Raw genomic sequence first — 22,388 nt, 5'->3', positions numbered from 1 at the left:
TCCCGAGCTCAAACAACACTCCCACCTCAGCCTCCTTAGTGGGACTGCAGACGCTCACCACCATGCCTGGCTGATATTTTTCTTTTTTCTATAGAAAACGAGTCTTCCCATGTTGCTCAGGCTGATCCGAAACCCCTGGACTGGAGCAATCCTCCTGCCACGGCCTCCCAAAGTGCTGGGATTACAGGCAAGAGCCACAGTGCCTGGCCCCTTTCATCTTTTGAACCATGTTCCTCTCTCAACCTGCCCACCTGGGCATGCTGGGAAGTGTGGCACTTCTGTTCCAGTGGGGAAGGGGAGATGGGCGGAGGCTGGGCTGGAGGCATTGGAGTGGGGCTTCCCAGACAGCAGGCAGGCAGCCAGGGAGCAGGAGCAGAAGCTGTAGACACACTCCCTGCCATGGTCCAGGCAGGCCGGCTTTGGGAAGGGCCCCTTACAGTATAACCATAGGGGCTGGGGGAGGCCAGGTGAGAGAATCTGGAGCTGACCGCTGCCTTGCTGTTTCAGAGGGAAGCTCCCCAGAGGTAGAACAGGTGGAACCCTTGTGCCTGCCTTCACCTGCCTCTCTAGGGGACCAGGATACGCCTTTGGGGACTGACGATGACTTCTGGGGCCCCACGGGGCCTGTGGCTACTGAGGTAGTTGATAAAGAAAGGAGCCTGTACCGGTGAGTGAGGGGCTCTGCTGGTCCCAGGCTGGCCTCCCCCACCCCACTGCCCATGCTGGGTCCCCACAGACAGACAGTTCCCCTCAACCCATACTCGCCACTGGGTCCCCTCCTCTTGCCCAGACAACAGGCAGAGACAGGGCTGAAACACCGGGTGTGTGCTTTTCATGATGGAAAAAGTTGTTTTCTTATGAAACTTAAAATTGTCTAATATACACAAAAATAGAGAGTACAAGGAGCTTCCATGTACCCATTACCCAGCTTCAGCCACTGTTTTGCCAAATTCATTTCAGCTGTTCACTTTCCCCCACTTTGTTATTGTTACAATATTTTAAATCCAAGATGTCAGGTGATTTTACCCTTAAATATTTCATTACACATCTCAAAAAACAAAAATAAAAACCTTTTCTTCCATAACATAACTACCATGCCAATATCACATCTCACAAATCTGATAATAAATCTTTCATGTAATCCCCAATCCATATTCGAATTGCTCAATTGTCTAAAACGTGTTCTTAAAGTTGGTGGTTTGGTTTGGTTTGGTCTTGAGATGGAGTCTCGCTCTGTCGCCCAGTCTGGAGTGCAGTGGCACAATCCTGGCTCACTACAACCTCCACCTCCCAGGTTCAAGTGAGTCTCCACCTCAGCCTCTCTAGTAGCTGGGACTACAGTCACATGCCACCACGTGTGAAAAATAAAAATTTTTGTATTTTTAGTAGAGACGAGGTTTCACCATATTGGACAGGCTGGTCTCGAACTCCTGACCTCAGACAATCCACCCTCCTCAGCCTCCCAAAGTGCTGGGATTACAGGTGTGAGCCACCGCACCTGGCCAGTTGGTGTGTTCTTATCAGGATCCAAACAAGGTCCACTCATTGTATTTTGTTTGTTATGTTTCTTAAATCTCACCAACTCTCTTAATCTGTATGCTCCTGTTTTATTAACAGCTGCTAATGAGCTAAGGACTGTACTAGTAGCTGGGAACCCTAAGATGAATATGGCAGCCCTGCCCTCCCAGGGCTTACAGTTGCACTAGTAGTAATTGTCTATAGTCATACTCATTATCTCTTATATAACATGTTACCACTTACCAAACACTGCCACAGACATCATCTCAACCAGGAGACAGCATCACTCCCAGCTCACACCTACAGAAGCTGGGGCATCCCGGGACCCACTATTAACCCACATGAGGAGCCTTGGGAAAATCACTTCTGATCTCTATAAACGTGTTGTTTCCAATTCTGAGGGTTTAGCATTAATATTAGCACATATGGCCAGGCACAGTGGCTCATGCCTATAATCCCAGCACTTTAAGAGACCAAGGCAGGAGGATCACTTGAGTCCAGGAGTTCAAGGCCAGCCTGGACAACATGGCAAAACCTTGTGTCTACAAAAATGACCAAAAAAATTAGCTGGGCATGGTGACTTGTGCCTGTAGTCCTAGCTACTCAGGGAGCTGAGGTGGGAGAGTCGCCTAAGCCAGGGATTTCCAGGTTGCAGTGAGCCAAGATCAGGCCACTGTGCTCCAGCCTGGGCAACAGAGTGAGACCATATTTCCAAAGAGAGAGACATATAGATAGATAGATAGAGATAGACAGTTAGATAGATGGAGATAGATAGATAGAGATATAAATTAGATAGATAGATGTAGAGATAGATAGATAGATATAGAGATAGAGATAGATAGAGATAGAGATAGAGGTAGATAGAGATAGAGATAGATAGAGATAGGTAGAGAGAGATAGATGATAGAGATGATAGAGATAGATATAGACAGATAGAAATAGATAATAGATATAGATAGAAATCTTAGCACATATATTGTTATTAATTATTGGTAAATAGGCCCTTTACATAAACAAACACTTGTTATTTCATCATCACCATCATTGCCATCATCAACATAGTAGAAATAGTTCACTGCTCCCAGGCGTGTACTAAGCTGTGAGCATGCATTGAGTCACTTTTTCTCACAACTAGGAGATGGGACAGATGAGGAAACCAAAAACAGGAAGGTTAAATGACTTGCTCAGGGATCCACAGTCAAGAGCAGAAGAGCCAGGACTAAACTGCAAGTCCATCTGATTCTAAAGTCTGGGCTTGAAGCCCCTGTACCGTATCCGCAAGCCCCTGCATGGGGTCTGGCATCCAGCATGTGCTCAGTGAGTTCATGCAGTAAGTGTCTGCTTCTCCCTCTTCTTCCCAGAGTTCACTTCCCTGTAGCTGGCTCCTACCGCTGGCCCAACACGGGTCTCTGCTTTGTGGTGAGAGAAGCGGTGACCACTGAGATTGAATTCTGTGTGTGGGACCAGTTCCTGGGTGAGATCAACCCACAGCACAGCTGGATGGTGGCAGGGCCTCTGTTGGACATCAAGGCTGAGCCCGGAGCCGTGGAAGCTGTGCACCTCCCTCACTTTGTGGCTCTCCAAGGTAAACAAGAGGGAAGGATAGGGAGGAAGGTGGTGGTAATTATGGGCTGAAAGGGAGTATAGAATGATGATCTCCTGGGAGAGGGTGTTGTGGCTTCCTTTGAGGGGCCGAGGGGGGGTTATGGAGATGGGGAGCAAGATTTTCCCGCATTCCACTCTTGTCTGGACATATCTTTTTGAAACACATCTGTGTGACTGTACAGGCCAAACGCCCATGAAGCTGGCCTTGTCCTTCGGGTCCTTCGTTCCCCCACCCACCCATCTCCTTCAGCACACACAGACCTCTGCTCTCCACACAACCCTTCCTCCAAGAGGAAGTGAGTTCCCTCAGTTTTGTCACCCTTGCTCCTCTCTGTGCTGCCCGTGGGAACACGAACACTTCCCACAGCCACCTGAGTGGGGTCTCTCCCCATTCTCACCCCCTCCCCCTGCCTACCCACTCAGGAGTTCAACCAGATGACATGGCTGGAAACCACAGTGATATCCCTCAGGCCTCAAAACTGTTGGCTTCCTGGAACCAACACTTACTGAATAGTATAACGATACAGAGTCCCAGCACTCAGATTCAGCAAAATGGATATTCAAACACCTTAGTGGCCGGGTGCAGTGGCTCACACCTGTAATCCCGACACTTTGGGACGCAGAAGCAGGAGGATGACTTGAGCCCAGGAGTCTGAGACCAGCCTGGGCAACATAGTGAGACCCCATCTCTAAAAAAAAAAAGCAAAAAAAATTAAAGAATTAGCTAGGCATGGTGGTGTACACCTGTAGTTCCAGCTACTCAGGAGGCTGGGGTGGGAGGAGCACTTGAGCCCGGAAGGTCAAGGCTACAGTGAGTCATGATCATGCACTGCACTCCAGCCTGGGTGACAGAGCAAGACTCTGTCTAAAAAAGAAAAAGAGACTGCATCTCAAAAAAAAAAAAAAAAAAAGCCAGGCATGGTGGCTCATACCTGTAATCCCAGCACTTCGGGAGGCCAAGGCGGGCAGATCACAAGGTCAGGAGATTGAGACCATCCTATCTAACACGGTGAAACCCCGTCTCTACTAAAAATACAAAAAACTAGCTGGGCGTGATGGCGGGCGCCTGTAGTCCCAGCTACTCCGGAGGCTGAGGCAGGAGAATGGCATGAACCCGGGAGGCGGAGCTTGCAGTGAGCAGATATCGCACCACTGCACTCCAGCCTGGGCGACAGACCTAGACTCCGTCTCAAAAAAAAAAAAAAAAAAAAAAAACAATTTAGTAGCATTTTCTTCCCAGACCCCAAGTTACCAAGAGGACTGGGCCAAGTTGTTTGAGGAAGAAACAGAAAGAAGCACCACAGCCAGGTGGATAGATTGGTCAAGCTGCGTTTTATCTGTAATACGAGCAAGTGGCCCTTATTATCCCAGGGCTTTGTAGACACAAACCCAGTCAATCTGCACAGTGACACCGAGAGGGGGATGCTGTTATCAGCCCTACTTTACAGATGATGCACAGAGAGGGCAAGTAATCTTCTCAGAGTCCCACAGTCAGTAAGAGCCCTTGCTGGGAGTCAAAGCCAGGCGGTCCGTATCATTTAGCTGCTCTGCTAGACAACCCTCTAGTGTCCCACTTTCATGTGATGTGGGTCCCACTGTCCCTGCTTGAGCGGGAGAGCCACTGTGCCCCTCACCTGAGCCTGGACGGTGCTGACCACACACTTAGCAGGGAGGGCACGGCTAGACATCAGGTCACAGGCCCAAGGGCAGCATCTAAAGGAGGGAGAGTCCCCAGGCTCCTGGGCAGCAGGAGCAGCAATGTCCCAAGGCAAACAGTGGGCATGCGGCTGGGAAAGGAGGAAGGAGCTGATGGGCTGCCGTTGGCGGAGCACTTGTGATGCTTTGGTCCATTGTTCTATTTGCTGCCTGTATTCCCCACTGGGCCACAAGCTCTGGAATTGCTGTCCCCATGTCTTTCCTGTTCACAGCTGCATCCACAGGGCCTGGCACATTGTCCATACTCAATACGCTTTTGTGTAATGAGCAGATGCAAAGCCCTGGACCCCTGACCCACAGAAACATGCCTCCCTCACGATAGCATTTTCTAGATTTTTCTAGTGCAACCAGCCAAAGGCAGCTCCAGGTAGGTCCTTCTGCCAGTGACACTTGCCCCAGTCAACACTCAACCTTCATCTCCTTCAGACCACAGTCTCCCCCATTGCTTCCCTTCTCTCTCTGATCTATCAGCACAAGTATGCTGTCAGGTTTGGATGAGGTGACTACCACCATCTATGGAAAGGGCAATATGTACAAAAGGGGGGTGACCAGCTCATCTTAACACTGACAGTCCTGCACCCCCAGGAGCCCTGTCGGTCCTGGGCAAGCATGGACAGTTGGTCACCCTAGCAAGAAGGTAAGTTGGAGACACCCAGCACCTTCTGGAATTCAGCGAAAATTCAAGTGGCACCGAGCATCTGTTAGTGCCACAGACTGTGGTCAGAGTCCATGGCCGGTTGTGTGACCCTGGAAAAAGCACTTTCTTCCCAGGATTTCGGTTCCCTCAGCTGACATGTGAGGACGTCCCAAGGTTTGGAGGTCAGGGTGAGACCATCCATCTAGTGCCAGTGATGGCGATGCAAACCAGCATCACCTCTTGGAGAAGCAACTGCGGGGTGAAGGAGGTCCTGCCGCCTCACACGCTTTCCTCATCCCTTGGTACTGATTGATTTCAAGGCAGTAACACAAGGGAAATAGCAGCTTCCTGCAGAATATGTGCATTGCAGTGCTGTTCATCATAGTGAAAAGTTGGAAGCAAACTCAACACTGAAATGAGAAACAGAGGCTGAATCACAGGGTGGTGCATCCACTAGCAGGGATCATAGGCTGTGGTAATTAAAAGGTCCAACGTCCTTGCAACAAGTTAAACTGCCACGGGAAACAAGAGACAAAGCGTCATAGACTATGATAAAAATAGGAAAAGGTGTTGCTGTAGAGAAAGACTGGGATGCAGGTGTCCCATGCTAAGAATGGTTATACTGTGGCCGGGCGCGGTGGCTCACGCCTGTAATCCCAGCACTTTGGGAAGCCGAGGCAGGCGGATCACCTAAGGTCAGGAGTTCAAGACCAGCCTGGCCAGCATGGTGAAACCCCGTCTCTACTAAAAAGCCAGGCGCAGTGGTGCATGCCTGTAGTCCCAGCTACTCAGGAGGCTGAGGCATGAGAATCACTTGAACCCAGGAGGTGGAGGCTGTGGTGAGCCAAGATCACACCACTGCACTCCGGCCTCGGTGACAGAGCTAGACTGTGTCTCAAAAAGAAAAAAAGAACAGTTGTATTGTTTGATTGGTAAGATTCATAGGTGAATTCTTCCTCATTTTTTCAGATGATAGATACCACTGTGACTTTATTTTCATCCCAAAAATGCAGTTAAATGAGAAAACTTAAGTAAGGGTCTTCATGATTCTGGGATTGACATCTGACTAAGGGCCTTGTCCAGCTTGCTGGATGCCTTATTGCCCAGAAACCACTTGCATTGCAGCAGTTACCAGGCAATGCAGGGATGGAGCTGGGACTCCTGATCGCTAGGCCTGTGTCTCTCCCATTACCAGTGTTCATCCCTCAAGGTCTCTTATAACTTCAAGGTGCTGGCGCTGGTCAGAGGCTGCAATCAAAGATACCAATTCTGGCTGATTTAAGCAGAAAAGGGATACACTGAAAGGTTATTGACTAACTCATAGACTTAGCAACAAATCTTAGCTGGGGAAAGGAAATAGTGGCCCAGTGACTCAGAGAAACCAAGGGCAGGGCCAAGGTCACATCAAGAAAATATGGAGACAGGCTGCAGACACAGCTACTGTAGGACCCTCCTGCCCAGGAGCGACTGGACTCTTTTACTTACTTTCTTTTTTCCTTTTTTTTTTTTTTTTTTTTTTTGAGACAGGGTCTCACTCTGTCACCCAGGCTAGAATGCCGCAGCACAATCTTAGCTCACTGCAACCTTAAACTCCTGGGTTCAAGTGATCCACCCACCTCAGCCTCCTAAGTAGCTGGAATTATGAGTGTGCACCACGACACCTGCCTCCCACTGGACTCTTCACCCAACTGCTACTGCCAAAATTCTCTCTCTCTGCATCTGTGTTTTACCGCTCTAGACTTGAGGTCCCAGTTAGGGACAACCACTTAGTCAAGTATTGGTGACACATTTGTGTCATTGACGCTAGGGAGTAGCAGCATCCTGAGTGGGGGGCTCGGCTTGCCTCCTGCCAAGACCCACGCAGTGGGGAGGAGGAGGCTCTTCCTAAAAAGAAGAGTTTGAATGGTGAGTGGCCAAACACCTTGGTCACTCCATTTTCCCACTGCCCCTTCCTCCTCCTTTTTTTCTACCTGCCCAGTCAAACCTGCCAGCGTCACTCTCATGGAGAATCCACACCAGCACAGGCAACTAAAGGTTCTCTATCTTTCCCAGCTCCCGGGCCAGGGGCTGGGTTTGTGTATAAGTTTGGCTCAAGGGTGATCCTTGAGCTCCCACTGAGGAGTTCAGCAATCCTAAGTGCTCCCGCCTAGTGGCACAATTTCCCACAGCCTCCGAAGACCCCAGGCCTAGAAATGCCCCTCTTCCCCCTGCTGGGTGTCTCAGCCTGTTCAGGCTGCTATAGCAAAATACCATAAACTAGGTAGCTTATAAATAACAGAAATCTGTTTCTCACAGTTCTGGAGCCTGGTAAGTCCAAGATCAAGGCGCCCGCAGATGTGGTGTGTTGGTGAGAGCCCTCTTCCTCATAGATGGAGCCTGCTAGCTGTGTCCTCACAGGGTGGAAGGGGCAAGCAGGCTCCCTTGAGTCTCTTATATAAGAGCACTAATCCCATTCATGAGAATTCCACCCCCATGACCTGATCACCTCCCATAAAAGCTTCACCTCTTAATACCGTCACCTTGGGGGTTAGACTTTCAACATATGAATTGTAGGGGGACACACATATTCAAGACCATAAGCACTGGGCTCCCCCAAGAAGGTACCTGAGCCTAAGCCCTGGGATCCTACCCTACCAGCAAATCCTGACTCAGTAACAACACTAAATCTGTGCCTCTTAGGCTGGACGCAGTGGCTCACACCTGTAATCCCAGCACTTTGGGAGGCCGAGGCAGGCGGATCACCTGAGGTCAGGAGTTCAACACCAGCCTGGTCAACATAGTGAAACCCCGTCTCTACTAAAAATACAAAAATTAGCCGGGTGTGGTGGCGCGTGTCTGTAATCCCAGCTACTCGGGAGGCTGAGGCAGGAGAATGGCTTGAACCCGGGAGGCGGAGGTTGCAGTGAGCTGAGATTGCTCCATTGCACTGCAGCCTGGGCGACAAGAGGGAAACTCTGTCTCAACAAAATAAAGAAAAATAAACCTGTGCCTCTTGAATCCATTCTTTGACAGGGGGCCATGTGGACACGTCCCTGTTCCAAGTGGCCCACTTTAAAGAGGAGGGGATGCTCCTGGAGAAGCCAGCCAGGGTGGAGCTGCATCACATCATTCTGGAAAACCCCAGCTTCTCCCCCTTGGGAGTCCTCCTGAAAGTGATCCATAGTACCCTGCGCTTCTTTCCCGTCAACTCCCTGGTGTTGCTTTACCACCGCCTCCATCCTGAGGAAGTCACCTTCCACCTCTACCTGATCCCAAGTGACTGCTCCATTCGGAAGGTGACACTAAGAGCCAGAAAGGCTGGGCCACAGTGGGTTGACGGTAAACACAAAATGCAGCCAGAGAGCCCCCTAGAGGGCCTTTAACTGGGACTAAGGATGGGCCTCTTGTACAGGAGAACCTTGAAGTGGGTGGACAATTCGTCCCTTCTCAATCATGGACTCATCTCCCATCTTTGGACAGTTTCTTGCAGCCCCTGTCCAGGAATCAAAGGATTGGAGGCTCCCATGCCTAAAACTGTAGCCTTTCCCCATTCTAACTTCTCTAACAATAACCCTATTCCCATCCTGAGAATAACAAAGACCAAGTGAGGGCTCCCTGTGTAGCAGTGCATGCGGGGAGGGAGGCAGGGGTGATAGAGTCCCACTCTGTCCACGCAAACACACAGATGCACCATCCCCCCCATTCAGACCACATTCCACGGGGCAGAAGCCTCCCTTAATCATTGTTGCCTATGTTCCGTAGGCCATAGATGATGAAGAAACGAAATTCCAGTTTGTGCGAATCCACAAGCCACCCCCGCTGACCCCACTTTATATGGGCTGTCGTTACACCGTGTCTGGGTCTGGTTCAGGGATGCTGGAGATACTCCCCAAGGTGAGCAGCTCAGCGTCAGCCTCTTCACTGCGAACAGAAGTCCTACCTGGGAATGCCTGTGGGGCAGGTCTCAGAGCTTTCCCAGGGACGGGATAAATCAAGGTGGAACAGAAAGTGGGATTTAGGGAAAGTGGGAATGCTTCCAAGACTGGGAGAAAGAAAGTTCGGAGAAGGGAGGATCATATGCAGGATGAGAAGGATGATGGGGTTTGACTTGGGGACACTGGGAAGTGTTTGAGCTATAGGTCATCAATGTCCTCTAGTCCAGACCACCAGGAACAAACCTGTAGTCGAACACACTGGGTTTATTACTCATTGCAGTGGCAGAACACATATTATGGGGAACCATAGGGTGTCTCAGGAAAGGGTGTTAGAAAGAATCTGCTGTAGGATTTGGGCCTTGGTTACATTTGAGGAAGATCTAAGGAAACAAAGATTTTCTTTAGATTGGGTGTTGGTTCAGGCCACATGGAGATTTGTGGAGGAACATTTCAGGCAGAAGGAATGTGTGCAGAGGCGTAGAGGTGGGAGCAAGCTTGACACCTCCAGATGACAAGAAAGAGGTCAGTATAGCAAGTGATGAGTCAGATTAGAGGCAGGGTCTTCCAGGCCTCATCTGCCCTATTGGCCCTGGTGTGCAGTTTGCACTTTGTTCTAAGTGCAATGGCAAGCTCTTGAGGGTCATAAACATGCTAATACAAGACCTGATTTGCAGCCGGGCGCAGTGGCTCACCCCTGTAATCCCAGCACCTTGGGTACCGAGGCGGGCGGATCACTTGAGGTCAGGAGTTCGAGACCAGCCTGGCCAACATGGTGAAACCCTGTCTCTATTAAAAATACAAAAATTAGCTGGGTGTGGTGGTGTATGCCTGTAATACCAGCTACTCAGGGGGCTGAGGCAGGAGAATCGCTTGAACCCAGGAGGCAGAGGTTGCAGTGAGCCGAGGCTGCACCACTGTACTCCAGCCTAGGTGACAGAGCAAGACTCTGTCTCAAAAAAAAAAAAAAAACAAGACCTGGTTTACTTTCATAAAGATGCCTCTGGCTGCTGGGTGAGAATGAATGATAAGCAGGCAAGAGTGAAAGCAGAGAGACAAGTCAAAAGGCCGTTATGGGCCAGGTGCAGTGGCTCAGTGGCTCACACCTGTAATCCCAGCACTTTGGGAGGCTGAGACGGGCAGATCACGAAGTCAGGAGATCAAGACCATCCTGGCTAACACAGTAAAACCCCGTCTACTAAAAATACATAAAAGTAGCGGGGCATGGTGACAGGCGCCTCTAATCCCAGCTACTCGGGAGGGTGAGGCAGAAGAATTGCTTGAACCCAGGAGGCAGAGGTTGCAGTGAGGCAACATCGCCCCACTGCACTCCAGCATGGGCTACAAGAGCGAAACTCTGTCCAAAAAAAAAAGGCCAGACGTGGTGGCTCATGCCTGTAATGCCAGCACTATGGGAGGTTGAGGTGGGCAGATCACCTGAGATCAGGAGTTCCAGACCAGCCTAGCCAAGATGACAAAACCCAGTCTCTACTAAAAATATAAAAATTAGCCAGGCGTGGTGGTGGGCACATGTAAACCCTGCTACTTGGGAAGGTGAGGCAGGAGAATTGCTTGAACCCAGGAGGCGGAGGTTGCAGTGAGCTGAGATCGTGCCGCTGCACTCCAGCCTGGTCAACAGTGCAAGACCCTGTCTCAAAAAAAAAGAAAGAAAAAGAAAAAAATTCTGTTGTGGTTGGGTATAGTGACTCACGCCTATATTCCAACACTTTGAGAGGCCGTGGTGGGAGAATCGCTTGAGGCCAAGAGCTCAAGATGAGCCTGGGCCATGTAGGGAGTCCTCATCTCTATGAAAAATGAAAAAATAAGATGGGTATGGTGGCGCACGCGTGTAGTCCCAGCTACTCAGGGGGCTGAGGCACTTGAGCCCAGGAGTTCAAGTCCAGCCTGGGCAACATGGAAAAACCCCATCTCTCTTAAAAAAAAAAAGAAAAGAAAAGAAAAGAAAAAAAGACAAAACAAAAAAGAAAAAGGCTGTTGCAATACTGCAAGTTACAGTTGAAGGTCACTTGACAAGGAAGGTAGTGAGGGAGATGGAGAAAAGTGTATGAATTCAGGGTTGATTTTGAAGGTAAAGCCAACAGGACCTGCTGGATGGCCTGTGTAGGGAAGGAGTTAAGCATGATTCCAAGTTTGGAGCCTGCATGCTCAGTGGATGGTCCTGTCCTTTACTGAGTTTGGGGAAACTGGAAAGGGAGCATGTTTGGAAGACAGTGGGGAATCAAGAGTTCTGTCTTAGCTGGGATTTAGGAAAAGGGATGGATATAAATTTTTGTCAATTGAAAGTGGGTGGAGTTTGGGATCCATTGGGAAGACAGGCTTTGGGCTGGAGAAATGAGGGTTTGAATTCAAGATGGGGGAGGTGAAGCAAGAAGGATCTGGCTTAGGATTATGAGCACTACGTTTAAGGACGAGCCCTGACTTACCCTTGAGGTGCTCAGTTGTGTCGTCATCCTTCTGTGGAAAATTGGGAAAAGAGCAGTTTCTGAAGGTGGTAGTTGATTTCAGTACAGGGATCATTGGAGTGTCCCTGTGGAACCAAGCAGAGCCAAGAAGATGTCAGGTGGGGAAAAACCTTCCATGCAAGATGAACAGGGTGGCAACTAAACTCTTTGCCTCTTCAGGAACTGGAGCTCTGCTATCGAAGCCCTGGAGAAGCCCAGCTGTTCTCGGAGTTCTACGTTGGCCACTTGGGATCAGGGATCAGGCTGCAAATGAAAGACAAGAAAGATGAGACTCTGGTGTGGGAGGCCTTGGTGAAACCAGGTAAAACCAGGACAAGTCCACAGAACTCAGAGGTGGGAGGAGAAAGAAAATCAATGAAGGAGCTGGGCACGGTGGCTCACGCCTGTAATCCCAGAACTTTGGGAGGTTGAGGTGGGCAGATCACAAGGTCAGGAGTTCAAGATCAGCCTGGCCAATATGGTGAAACCCTGTCTCTACCAAAAATACAAAAATTAGCTGGACGTGGTAGCGTGTGCCTGTAGTCCCAGCTACTCAGGAGGCTGAGGCACAAGAATCACTTGAACCCGGGAGGCGGAGGTTGCAATGAGCCGAGATCGCTCCACTGCACTCCAACCTGGACAAAAAGGGAGACTCCGTTCCAAAAAAAAAAAAAGAAGAAGAAAGTCAGTGATAGAAAGTCTGTGTGTGGGGGATGGGGGTGGGGGTGGAGGAGGGCGTGTGCATTATCACAATTTACTGATGAGAAGAAATAGCCCACAGGAGGTAGGAGGTAGGTGGCTTTCTCAAGTTACATAACAGTTGTTACGACTAGAATTTAAACCTGAGTCAATCTGACCCTCTAAAATGTATGCTGTCTCCAGGTACAATGGTGTCTTCACAGTGCCCTTGAATTAACAGATGTCGACATCCACAAAGCTTTTCACTAAGTTTCTCATGGTAGTTTGGATGTGAGGTGGAAGAATAAGACCTAGATAGTCATATGGTTGTATGGGTTAAGCCGATTTGGCAATTTCAGATACTCTCCCTGTATCGCTCAGTGTTTTTGAGGTAGACAAGAGGAAATCAAATAATACATTTTCTGGGATAGAGAAAACGTATGGACTCTTAGTCTAGTACCAACACTCTAAGAACCCAAACCCTCCAAACGGTCCTTCTAGGACAACCATCCCTAGTCAGCTGTCAAAAAATGGTGAGTCTACCTCCTGAGCTGCAACAAGCTGGCTTCACAGTGTAGTGGAAAGAGGATGGGCTTTACTGAGTCCTGGCTTGGGTGCAAACACAGATGGAGAACTAACCAGCCCCAGCTTCAGACCTGGATTCAAATCCCACTCCAGCACTTACTTGCTGAGTGACCTTGGGAAAATTACTTAATTCATTTGAGTCCCTCGTCTGTAAAAAGAGGATCATAATGACTAATTTGTAGGAATGTTGGAAAGATTAAATAAAGCGATGTCTATACATTCCTCATGCAGTAATCCTTAACAAATCGTAGCAATATTATCTTTTTCCTCATGTTAAGCCAATCTCTGCCTCTTACCAGTCTTAATTCTGTCCCTTGGAACTCATAGAAAAAGTGTATCTCCTTCCCCATGAGAAAGCCATTTAGATTCTGGAAGACTGTGGTCATAGCCTTCCTGATGACTCTTGTTATACAAGTTGCACATCTCAGCTCCTTCCATCGTTCCTCTGCTATTTTGGTTTGTAAATTCTTTGCCATCCAGTCACCTCCCTCGGCAGATGCTCCAGTGTGGGAATGAGTCAGAATTGACCCCTGGACTGTCCAGTCAGCAGAGAGGATGCGAAACACCCTCCTTTCTCCACCCACATGGATCCTGTGCTCCTGGTACCACAGCCTCAGCTCCCTCCCCTGTGCCCACCTCCCTGAACTGTGAGATCACACTGAACTTGGAGCCTGCTCAGCCTCTCAGACCTTGTGCATATGAGCTGCTGGGAACTTCCCCTTTCTCTCCTTTGCAAAGCAATTTTTAAGTCCCTTCATTTTTGTTGTTGTCTGTCTTTTCTGTTAAAATTCATTTGTTATTCTCATGTCCTAAGATTGCTTGATCTTGATTCTAGATTCTGACATCCAATTCCAGAACATACACCTTTGGTTGGTGCCAGTCTAGAAGGCTAAACAAGAACAAGGAAGTAGATTTCTGCTCAGAACAAGGAGGTGCTAAATAGTTCAAGCTATCTAGCAAGGGGTTTGGTTAGTTCACCAGGGATACAGTTCAGGCCAACACGGGATTAAAACCAAGTCTGGGATGTTGTAGGAGAAATTGCTATTGCTCATTTAGATGCCTTCTCTCTATTACTGTATGATCACAGCTTCTGGGCCTCAGTTTCCCCATATGTATAAGGAAGGGATTCACCTAGATAACCTGTAAGGACCTTTCCAGCTCTTACTCCAGATTCTACCAGAATTTGTCTGTGACTTTTTTCTAAATCGAAGAATCTCAGAAGTGAGTGGGAGCCTGGAGGTGTACTGTGTGTGTTAATAACTTAGCACTGTTTCAGATCATCTTCATCTCTGTGTTTGTCCAGGAGATCTCACACCTGCAGCTACTCTGGTCCCTCCAGCCCCCATAGGTCAGTAACAACTCTCAGAGACCACAGGAGGCAGTGGCAGTTCTGGGGTACTGTCTGGTTCTTGGGGGAAGGGAAGAGAGAAAGGAAGGGACTCATCATTGCAGACCTCACAAGGGGTCAGGCCCTGGAGAGCGGTGCATGGTCCCTCCCCATACCCTTTTGTCCTATCCACAGAGACCCTAGAACTCCTTATCTGACAGCCTCCAATGCGCCCAGCAGGAACTCCACTCCCGATCCCCACTCTGGCAGAATGCCAGGCTAGATGCTGGCATGAGGGAGGGCAGAAGTGCATTTCTGGAGGCAGAAGGAAGCGAGGGATGCAGAGAGGAGAGAGGAAAGGGCTGAAGATGGGGATTGGAGATGGAGGCTGTGGTTGGAGCCCTTCTTTGTTCATTGCCAGCATTACCTTCATCTCTGGATGCCCCGGGGTTGCTGCACTTTGTGGACCAGTATCGAGAGCAGCTGATAGCCCGAGTGACATCGGTGGAGGCTGTCTTGGACAAACTGTATGGACAGGTGCTGAGCCAGGAGCAGTATGAGAGGGTGCTGGCTGAGGACACCAGGCCCAGCCAGATGCGGAAGCTGTTCAGCTTGAGCCAGTCCTGGGACCGGAGGTGCAAAGATCAACTCTACCAAGCCCTGAAGGAGACCCATCCTCACCTCATTATGGAACTCTGGGAGAAGGGCAGCAAAAAGGGAGTCCTGCCACTCAGCAGCTGAAGTATGAACAGCAGCCCTGGAGTCCTGGCTTTGCCTGACCCTTCTTTGGGTCTCAGTTTCTTTCTCTGCAAACAAGTTGCCATCTGATTGGCCTTCCAGCACGAAAGTAATGGAACTCTGATGATGCCTTTGCTGGGCATTATGTGTCTATGCCAGGGATGCCACAGGGGGCCCCAGTCCAGGTGGCCTAACAGCATCTCAGGGAACGTCCATCTGGAGCTGGCAAGACCCCCACAGACCTCATAGAGCCTCGTCTGGTGGCCACAGCAGCCAAGCCTAGAGCCCTCTGGATCCCATCCAGAAGCAAGGAGGAATAGGAGGGACACGGAACCGTCTGCCTCTGACCGTGTCACAGGGTGAGCCCCAAAACTGGGGTTCAGCGTGGGAGACCACGTGGATTCTTGGCTTTGTACAGGAAGATCTACAAGAGCAAGCCGACACAGTAAAGTGGAGGGAAGTTTATTCAGAAAATACAGGCGTATTACAGCTCTTTGAGAATTTGCCTAGCAGGCTTTCCATTTTTACCAGAAAACCCTTATAAATTAAAATTTTTTTACTTCTATTTTTAAATTTAAGAATTAAAAAATACATAAAAAAGAAAAAGTGAAAATAAAGGAATAAAAAGTTGCATACTCCATTTAGTTTTCAGCTGTTATTGTGTCCAGCCAGCCCAGAAGCAGCCTCTGGGGAATTCCTGCAAGGGACTACTTCAAACCATACCAACATGGGGCTGGCTGGGATTCCAAAAAAAGCAGCACTAAATTCAGAGCAATCCGTCCAAAGCACTGAATAGGGACACTGACACAGAGAGTGGGGTGCAGTGTATCTCTGAGACTAACAGCAAGAGAGAAGGGATTCTACCTACATATTCCTGCAGCAAGAAGGTCAGGTATGCAGTTTGTGGGAGGGTTTAAGGAATCGCTCAGGGCTGCAACCAGTTTCCTTCAGTGTTTTTGACAACAACCGAGATACCTTTTTCAGCACCTCAGAATGTTCAAGGCCTCGGTTTGGGTTCCAGCCTGCTGGGAAGAACCTGCAGCTGGCTGGGTCACAGAGCAGTCAAGTCATTCTGTGATTTTCAGTCAGGTCACAGAAAGAAAGCATGGGTGAAGGGACGTGGGGGATCCGATCTACCTTCTGGACAGATGGACTTTTTTGCTTATATCACATTGGAAACATGTTCAACAAACGTGGCTGACTGTGAACGAATTCTAGATCAGCTGCCTGGGGATGAGCACTGTTCCTGCTAACTGTGGCAGTTGTATCAACCAGCAATCTTGTAATGGAAGTGGAGTCTAGCAGGACACCCACACTTTGAGAAAAATGTTCTTTACCTAAGATCCAGGGGCTGTTCTCTGGTCTCAGGTAGGATAAGCCTATGGAGGAAGCATAAACAAGGCTGGGAACGGTGGCTCACGCCTGTAATCCCAAAACTAGTTGCTTGGATGGCCAAGGCAGGTGCGCATCACACTGCACGGTCATAGTGCAGATTGAGATCCATCCTGGCTAACATGGTGAAACCCTGGATCTCTACTAGAGAAATAAAAAAAAAAATTAGCTAGGTGTGGTGGTGGGCACCTGGAGTCCCAGCTAGCTCGGGAGGCTTCCCGAGGAACAGTCCGAGAAGTGGCATGAACCCAGCTGAAGGTGCGATGCTTGTCAGTGAGCACGAGATCGTGCCACTGCACTTTCCAGCGCTGGGCAATCAGAGCGAGACTCCACCTATGGAAGGAAGGCCACAGGAAGGAAGTGAGGTTACCCCCAAGGACTCCAGAATAACTCCTCCTGAAAGGCTAGTCCCACCTCAAACATCTTGTTCCAGGAGGACCAAAAAAAACACATTGAGTGATCCAGGGACATGTGAACTAAAGAAAAAAAAAAATCAAGCTTTTAAATAATTAAAGCTAGTTTATTCAGAAGTCTTGCTGAAGACTATAAACTGAGGCCTTAAAGCCCAGGAGTGGTTGTCAGTTGCTCCAAAGCAGTGTCTCAGCCCACTACTCATATGCAAGTGGTGGGGTTCAGTACCTGCAAAATCACATCAGAGTGACCAGGGTGTGGGTGTACAGTACATCAGTGATCACCAAAGTACATGTGGTTATTGACTGCGGAAGTGATGCAGGAATTTTCTCTGTCATTTTGCCCACCAACCTCCTACTCCCCAAAGCCTCCCACCCCCACCTTCCCACCTAGGCCTTGTTGGGCCAGGATACCTGCCACTGGTGGTATCCCACCCATTCAGCCTGCCCAGGCTGAGTCTGGCTTGCATACTGGCTCCGCCCACCTGTATTACAGCTTGTACCTGAGTTTGGCAGTTCCAGAACTCTTGTCTTGCATCCAAGAAGAATATGCTGCCAGTTGAAGGGAGAAGAACTTTATTGACTGATGAAACAGCTCTTGGCGGAGAAGGGATGCAGGGTGCGGTGGGGTGGTTCCCCTACCCCTGCAGTGGGGTGGTTTTTTCTTCTCTCAGTGTGGCTGGGTCCAGGGCTTTTTATGGACTCAGAATGGGGAGTGCCTGCTGATTGGTTTGTGAGTATGCAAAAAAGGTTAAGTGAAGACATCACTGAAAGGTGGGCACGACAGTGTAGAAAACCAATTAGGAAAGGTGAATGGTAAAACAGGTGAAGGGTAGGGATCAATCAGAGGAAAGATTCTCAGTCTGGTCTGAGGATTTAACTTGTAGCTTCATTTTCAGGCTTTAAACTGTCTTCTGCTTGGAGGTGGGGTTTCACCAGGGACCCACCCCTATGTGCCTAGGCATTTGACTGCCTCATGTCACTATCAGAAGCATAATCACTAACCCTGCCAGATGTTATTTTTATTTATTTATTGAGACAAGGTCTTACTCTGTCACCCAGGATGGAGTGCAATAGGAGAATCACAGCTCACTGCAGCCTCAACCTCCTGGGCTCAGGTAATCTGCTTGCCTCAGACTCCTGAATGGCTGGTAATAGCAGCAGGAGGCAGTAAAATGCCTAGGCAGATAGGGACAGGTCCCCAGCGAAACCCCACCTTTAAGCCAAAGACAGTTTAAAGCCTAGCAACAAGTCCCAGGTAAATCCTTGGACTGGATTGAGAACCTCCCCTCCTGTTTGGGACACCTTCCTCTGACTGATCCTCACCCTTCACCTATTTTACATACACCTACCCTTCCTTAATTGGCTTTTTTACACTATCATGCCCACCTTTGAGTGGTGGTTTTGTTTTAGCCTTTATTGCTTACTCACAAACCAATCAGAGTGTACTCCCCATTCTGAGCCCATAAAAGCCCTGGACCCAACCACATTAAGAAAGAGACCACCCTCACATCATCTTCAGCTGAAAGCTGTTTTGTCACTCAATAAAATTCTTCTCTGCCGTCCTCACCCTTCGATTGTCACCATAACCTCATTCTTCTTGGAGGTGGGACAACAACCTGTAACCCACCAAACAGAGGGGGCAAAAGGAGCTATAAGCTGTAGCCCTCCAGTCCTCCACCAGCACCAGGCGGCCATCCCATGCAACGGGAAGTGGCGGTGGGGATGGGCCAGCCTGGGAGGCATGGGCTGGAGTGGGACGATGGGAACAAACAAACAGAGACCCCACCATTCACAGAAATTTCCAACTGGCAAAGCAGGGTTGAGAAAAATCTTGCATCACTGGGACTACAGGTACATGCCACCACACCCAGTTCGTTCTTGCATTTTTAGTAGAGATGGGGTTTCACCACGTTGCCCAGGCTGGTCTGAACCCAGCTCAGCCTCCCAAAGTGCTAGGATTACAGGCATGAGCCACTGAGCTTGGCCTAGATGTTATTTTATATGTAGAAAAAGAGAAGGTTAGGGACATTTATCTTTAATGGAATACAGGCAAGAGTCTTGCCCCAACCACAAGGTTGGGGGCCCTGTGCTCTATCCTGTTTCATTATCAAAGCATCTTTCCGGAGAGCAGCAGACGTTACAGAGTCAGGGACTTAGTGAAATTATTCTGGCAAACAGAAATGAGCAAACATGGCTTCTCATGTTTGCCACTTTGTCTCAGACATCTGCCCAAATGACAAAACACTTGAGTGCACAAAATAGGATGCAGCAACAGCCCCCAAATAAAGTTAAGAAAAATATCCCCATGCAAACTACACCTTATTCTGGTGATGGCAGCTGTCAGTCATTGATTCTTCTTTTCTCTTGGGAAAACAGACAACAAAAGACAGAGAGGTACAGAAACAGAGGCCTGAATGGACTAGAGAGTGTTTTCTCAAATCACCAGGTGACCAAGCAGTGAACGCCCCCAAACCCAAACCAGGGAAGTCCAGTGCCTCACCTATTTTCTTTTTTTTCTTTTTTTTTGAGACGGAGTCTCGCTCTGTCGCCCAGGCTGGAGTGCAGTGGCGGGATCTCAGCTCACTGCAAGCTCCGCCTCCCGGGTTCACGCCATTCTCCTGCCTCAGCCTCCCGAGTAGCTGGGACTACAAGCGCCGCCACCTCGCCCGGCTAGTTTTTTGTATTTTTTTAGTAGAGACAGGGTTTCACCGCGTTAGCCAGGATGGTCTCGATCTCCTGACCTCGTGATCCGCCCGTCTCAGCCTCCCAAAGTGCTGGGATTACAGGCTTGAGCCACCGCGCCCGGCCTGCCTCACCTATTTTCATTCCCACCCACCCATCCAGCCCTCTTGACCCTCCTAGAGGCCTTGGTGAGCTGAAAGTTTGAGTTCAAGAACACATCAGAGGCTGGTCATAGTGGCTCATGCCTGTAATCCCAGCACTGTGGGAGGCCAAGGTGGGTGGATCACTTCAGGTCAGGAGTTCAAGACCAGCCTGGCCAACATGGCAAAACCCTGTCTCTACTAAAAATGCAAAACTCAGCCAAGTCTTGTGGCACGGGCCTGTAATCTCAGCTATTCGGGAGGCTGAGGCAGGAGAATCACTTGAACTCGGGAGGTGGAGGTTGCAATGAGTCAAGATTGCACCATTGCACTCCAGCCTGGGTGACAGAGAGAGACTCACTCTCAAAAAAAAAAAAGAAAAGAAAAAAAAAGGAAGGCATCAGATGGCCCTGTGGAGTGGCTCACGCCTGTAATCCCAGCACTTTGGGAAGCTAAGGTGGAGGATCGCCTCAGCCCAGGAGTTCAAGACCAGCCTGGGCAACATACCAAGACCCTATCTTTATGAGACGTTAAATTTTTTTATTTACAAAATTAAAAAAAAATTTAAACGGCATCAGGTGAAAAGGGAGAGGACAGCTAGGGGCCGGGTGGCCCCCGCGTCGCAGGATAGGTCCAGGCCGCCTGGGCCTCCCATGCCCTCTCACAGCAGCTCCAGCGGTGACCTCATGCGGCCCCGCAGGGCGCGTAGCCCCGGGTGGCGCCACCTGTGAAGCTTTCTCGCCGGTGACGCAGGAGGCCAACTCGCGACCTTCGCAGAAGCCTTGGCCCGAGTGCGGGGGCACAGGATGGGCTCGGCGGACTCGCGTGCGCGCAGCGTGCGGGGCACAAGGGGGCGCGCCGGTACGGAGAGACCCAGGGCACCCACGCCAGGAGGGACTCCGCCACCCGCTAAGCCGCGCAGGCCCCGCGTGTCCCGCCCCCTTCTGCAGAGCTCCCCCTCCCTCATCCCAGCAGGTCCTCACGTTAGTTGCCGGAAGCCTAGGAAATGTATTCCTAAATCCGGAGCCGTCTCCATGGCAGCGAGCCCGGAAGTGGAGCCGGTCTTGGAGTAGGAGAAAGGCCAGACAAAAACAAGTGCGTGGCGGTGGGGGAGACACAGATGCATGTCCGCTTTGGAGCCAGATTTTTTTTTTTCTTTTTTTTTTTTTTTTTTTTTGAGACGGAGTCTTGCTCTGTCACCCAGGCTGGAAGGCTGGAGTGCAATGGCGCAATCTCGGCTCACTGCAACCTCCACCTCCCAGGTTCAAGCGATTCTCCTGCCTCAGCCTCCCGAGTAGATGGGATTACAGGCACCCACCACCACTCCCGGCTAAATTTTTGTATTTTTAGTAGAGACAGGGTTTCACCATGTTGGCCAGGCTGGTCTCGAACTCCTGGCCTCAAGTGATCCGCCCGCCTTGGCCTCCTAAGGTGCTGGGACTACAAGCGTGAGTCACCGTGCCCGGCCTGGATCCGGATTCTGATAGCAACAGCTAGAATTCGAGAGACAGGCAGTGAGCTGGGAATCAAATTATTGACTCTACCACCCATTAAATGTGTGATCTTGAAACAGGTTTTCAGATGTGTAAGAAGGGAATAGTAAAGCTGGCGTCAAACGGTTGTTTGATTAGGTGTGCTCATGAGTGGGAAGTTGTTCTGGGCGAGCTGGTACACAACGCTAGGCAGGCAGTAAATCTTAGCTTCTTTGGGCCTGAGGCTGTTGTAGCTGCCAGTGATAACAGAAGCCACAGAGTATCTGCTTTCAAGCAATTTATATTCCAGTGGCAAGGAGATACGATATACGCACCCACGTCTATAATCCCAGCTCTTTGGGAGGCAAAGATCTGAAGATTGATTAAGACCAGCCTGGGCGACATAGCAAGACCCTGTCTCAAAAAAATATATATATATTTTTCACGCCTATGATTCCAGCACTTTGGAAGGTCGAGGCTGATGGATCTCCTGAGGTTAAGAGTTCAAGACCAGCCTGGCCAACATGGTGAAACTCCGTCTCTACAAAAATACAAAAATTAGCCGGGCATGATGGCGGGTGCCTGTAATCCCAGCTACTCGGGAGACTGAGGCAGGAGAATCACTGGTACATGGGAGGCAGAGGTTGCAGTGAGCCAAGATCGTGCCATTGCCCTCCAGCCAGGGCAACAGAGCGAGACTCCATCCCAAAAAAAAAAAAAAAGTTTTTTTAATTAACCAGGTGTTGTGGCACATGCCTGTATTCCCAGATACTCTGGAGGCTGAGGCAGGAGGATCCCTTGAGCCCAGGCTCCAGTGAGCCATAATCATGCCACTGCATTCCAGCCATGGTGACAGAGCAAGATCCTGTCTCTAAATAAAAATAATTGTCAGGGTGCTTGCCTATAATCCTAGCACTTTGGGAGACTGAGGCCAGGGAATTGCTTGAGTCCAGGAGTTTGAGACCAGCCCGGGCAACATACTGAGACCTTGTCTCTGTTTTAAAAAAGAATAGAAGAAAGATCTTTTTGAATAGAGACACATGGCGACTTCCTGAGAATGGACATGATGGTCGAACAACACATGGAGATGATGGGAATGAGAAGTGCAGGGC

The 22,388-nt window shown here is 49.6% G+C and overlaps 1 protein-coding gene and 1 non-coding gene across 20 annotated transcripts in view; both read left to right on the top strand.

The window, feature by feature from the left end:
• NLRP1 (NLR family pyrin domain containing 1) overlaps positions 1–22,388 on the top strand; it is a 108,317-nt gene that overhangs the window by 76,593 nt on the left and 9,336 nt on the right. For 6 of the 19 annotated variants that reach the window (XR_004179320.1, XR_004179318.1, XR_004179319.1 and 3 more), the window contains exons 10-15: positions 95–187; positions 508–667; positions 2,880–3,103; positions 8,489–8,751; positions 9,218–9,349; positions 12,030–12,171. Coding sequence is in view for 10 of the 19 variants with exons in the window: in XM_031657310.1 (XP_031513170.1) it covers positions 95–187; positions 508–667; positions 2,880–3,103; positions 8,489–8,751; positions 9,218–9,349; positions 12,030–12,171 (1,014 nt within the window). In the remaining 9 variants the exon portion in view is untranslated. The other 13 variants (XM_031657305.1, XM_031657307.1, XM_031657306.1 and 10 more) reach the window with 11 other exon arrangements.
• On the top strand, positions 15,657–15,717 carry LOC116271115. The gene has a single exon (XR_004179556.1). It is a non-coding gene; the product is annotated as a U7 small nuclear RNA (small nuclear RNA).

This window comes from Papio anubis, chromosome 17 (assembly GCF_008728515.1).
Source record: "Papio anubis isolate 15944 chromosome 17, Panubis1.0, whole genome shotgun sequence".
NCBI lineage: Eukaryota > Metazoa > Chordata > Mammalia > Primates > Cercopithecidae > Papio > Papio anubis.
This window is presented reverse-complemented; position numbering and strand designations above follow the sequence as displayed.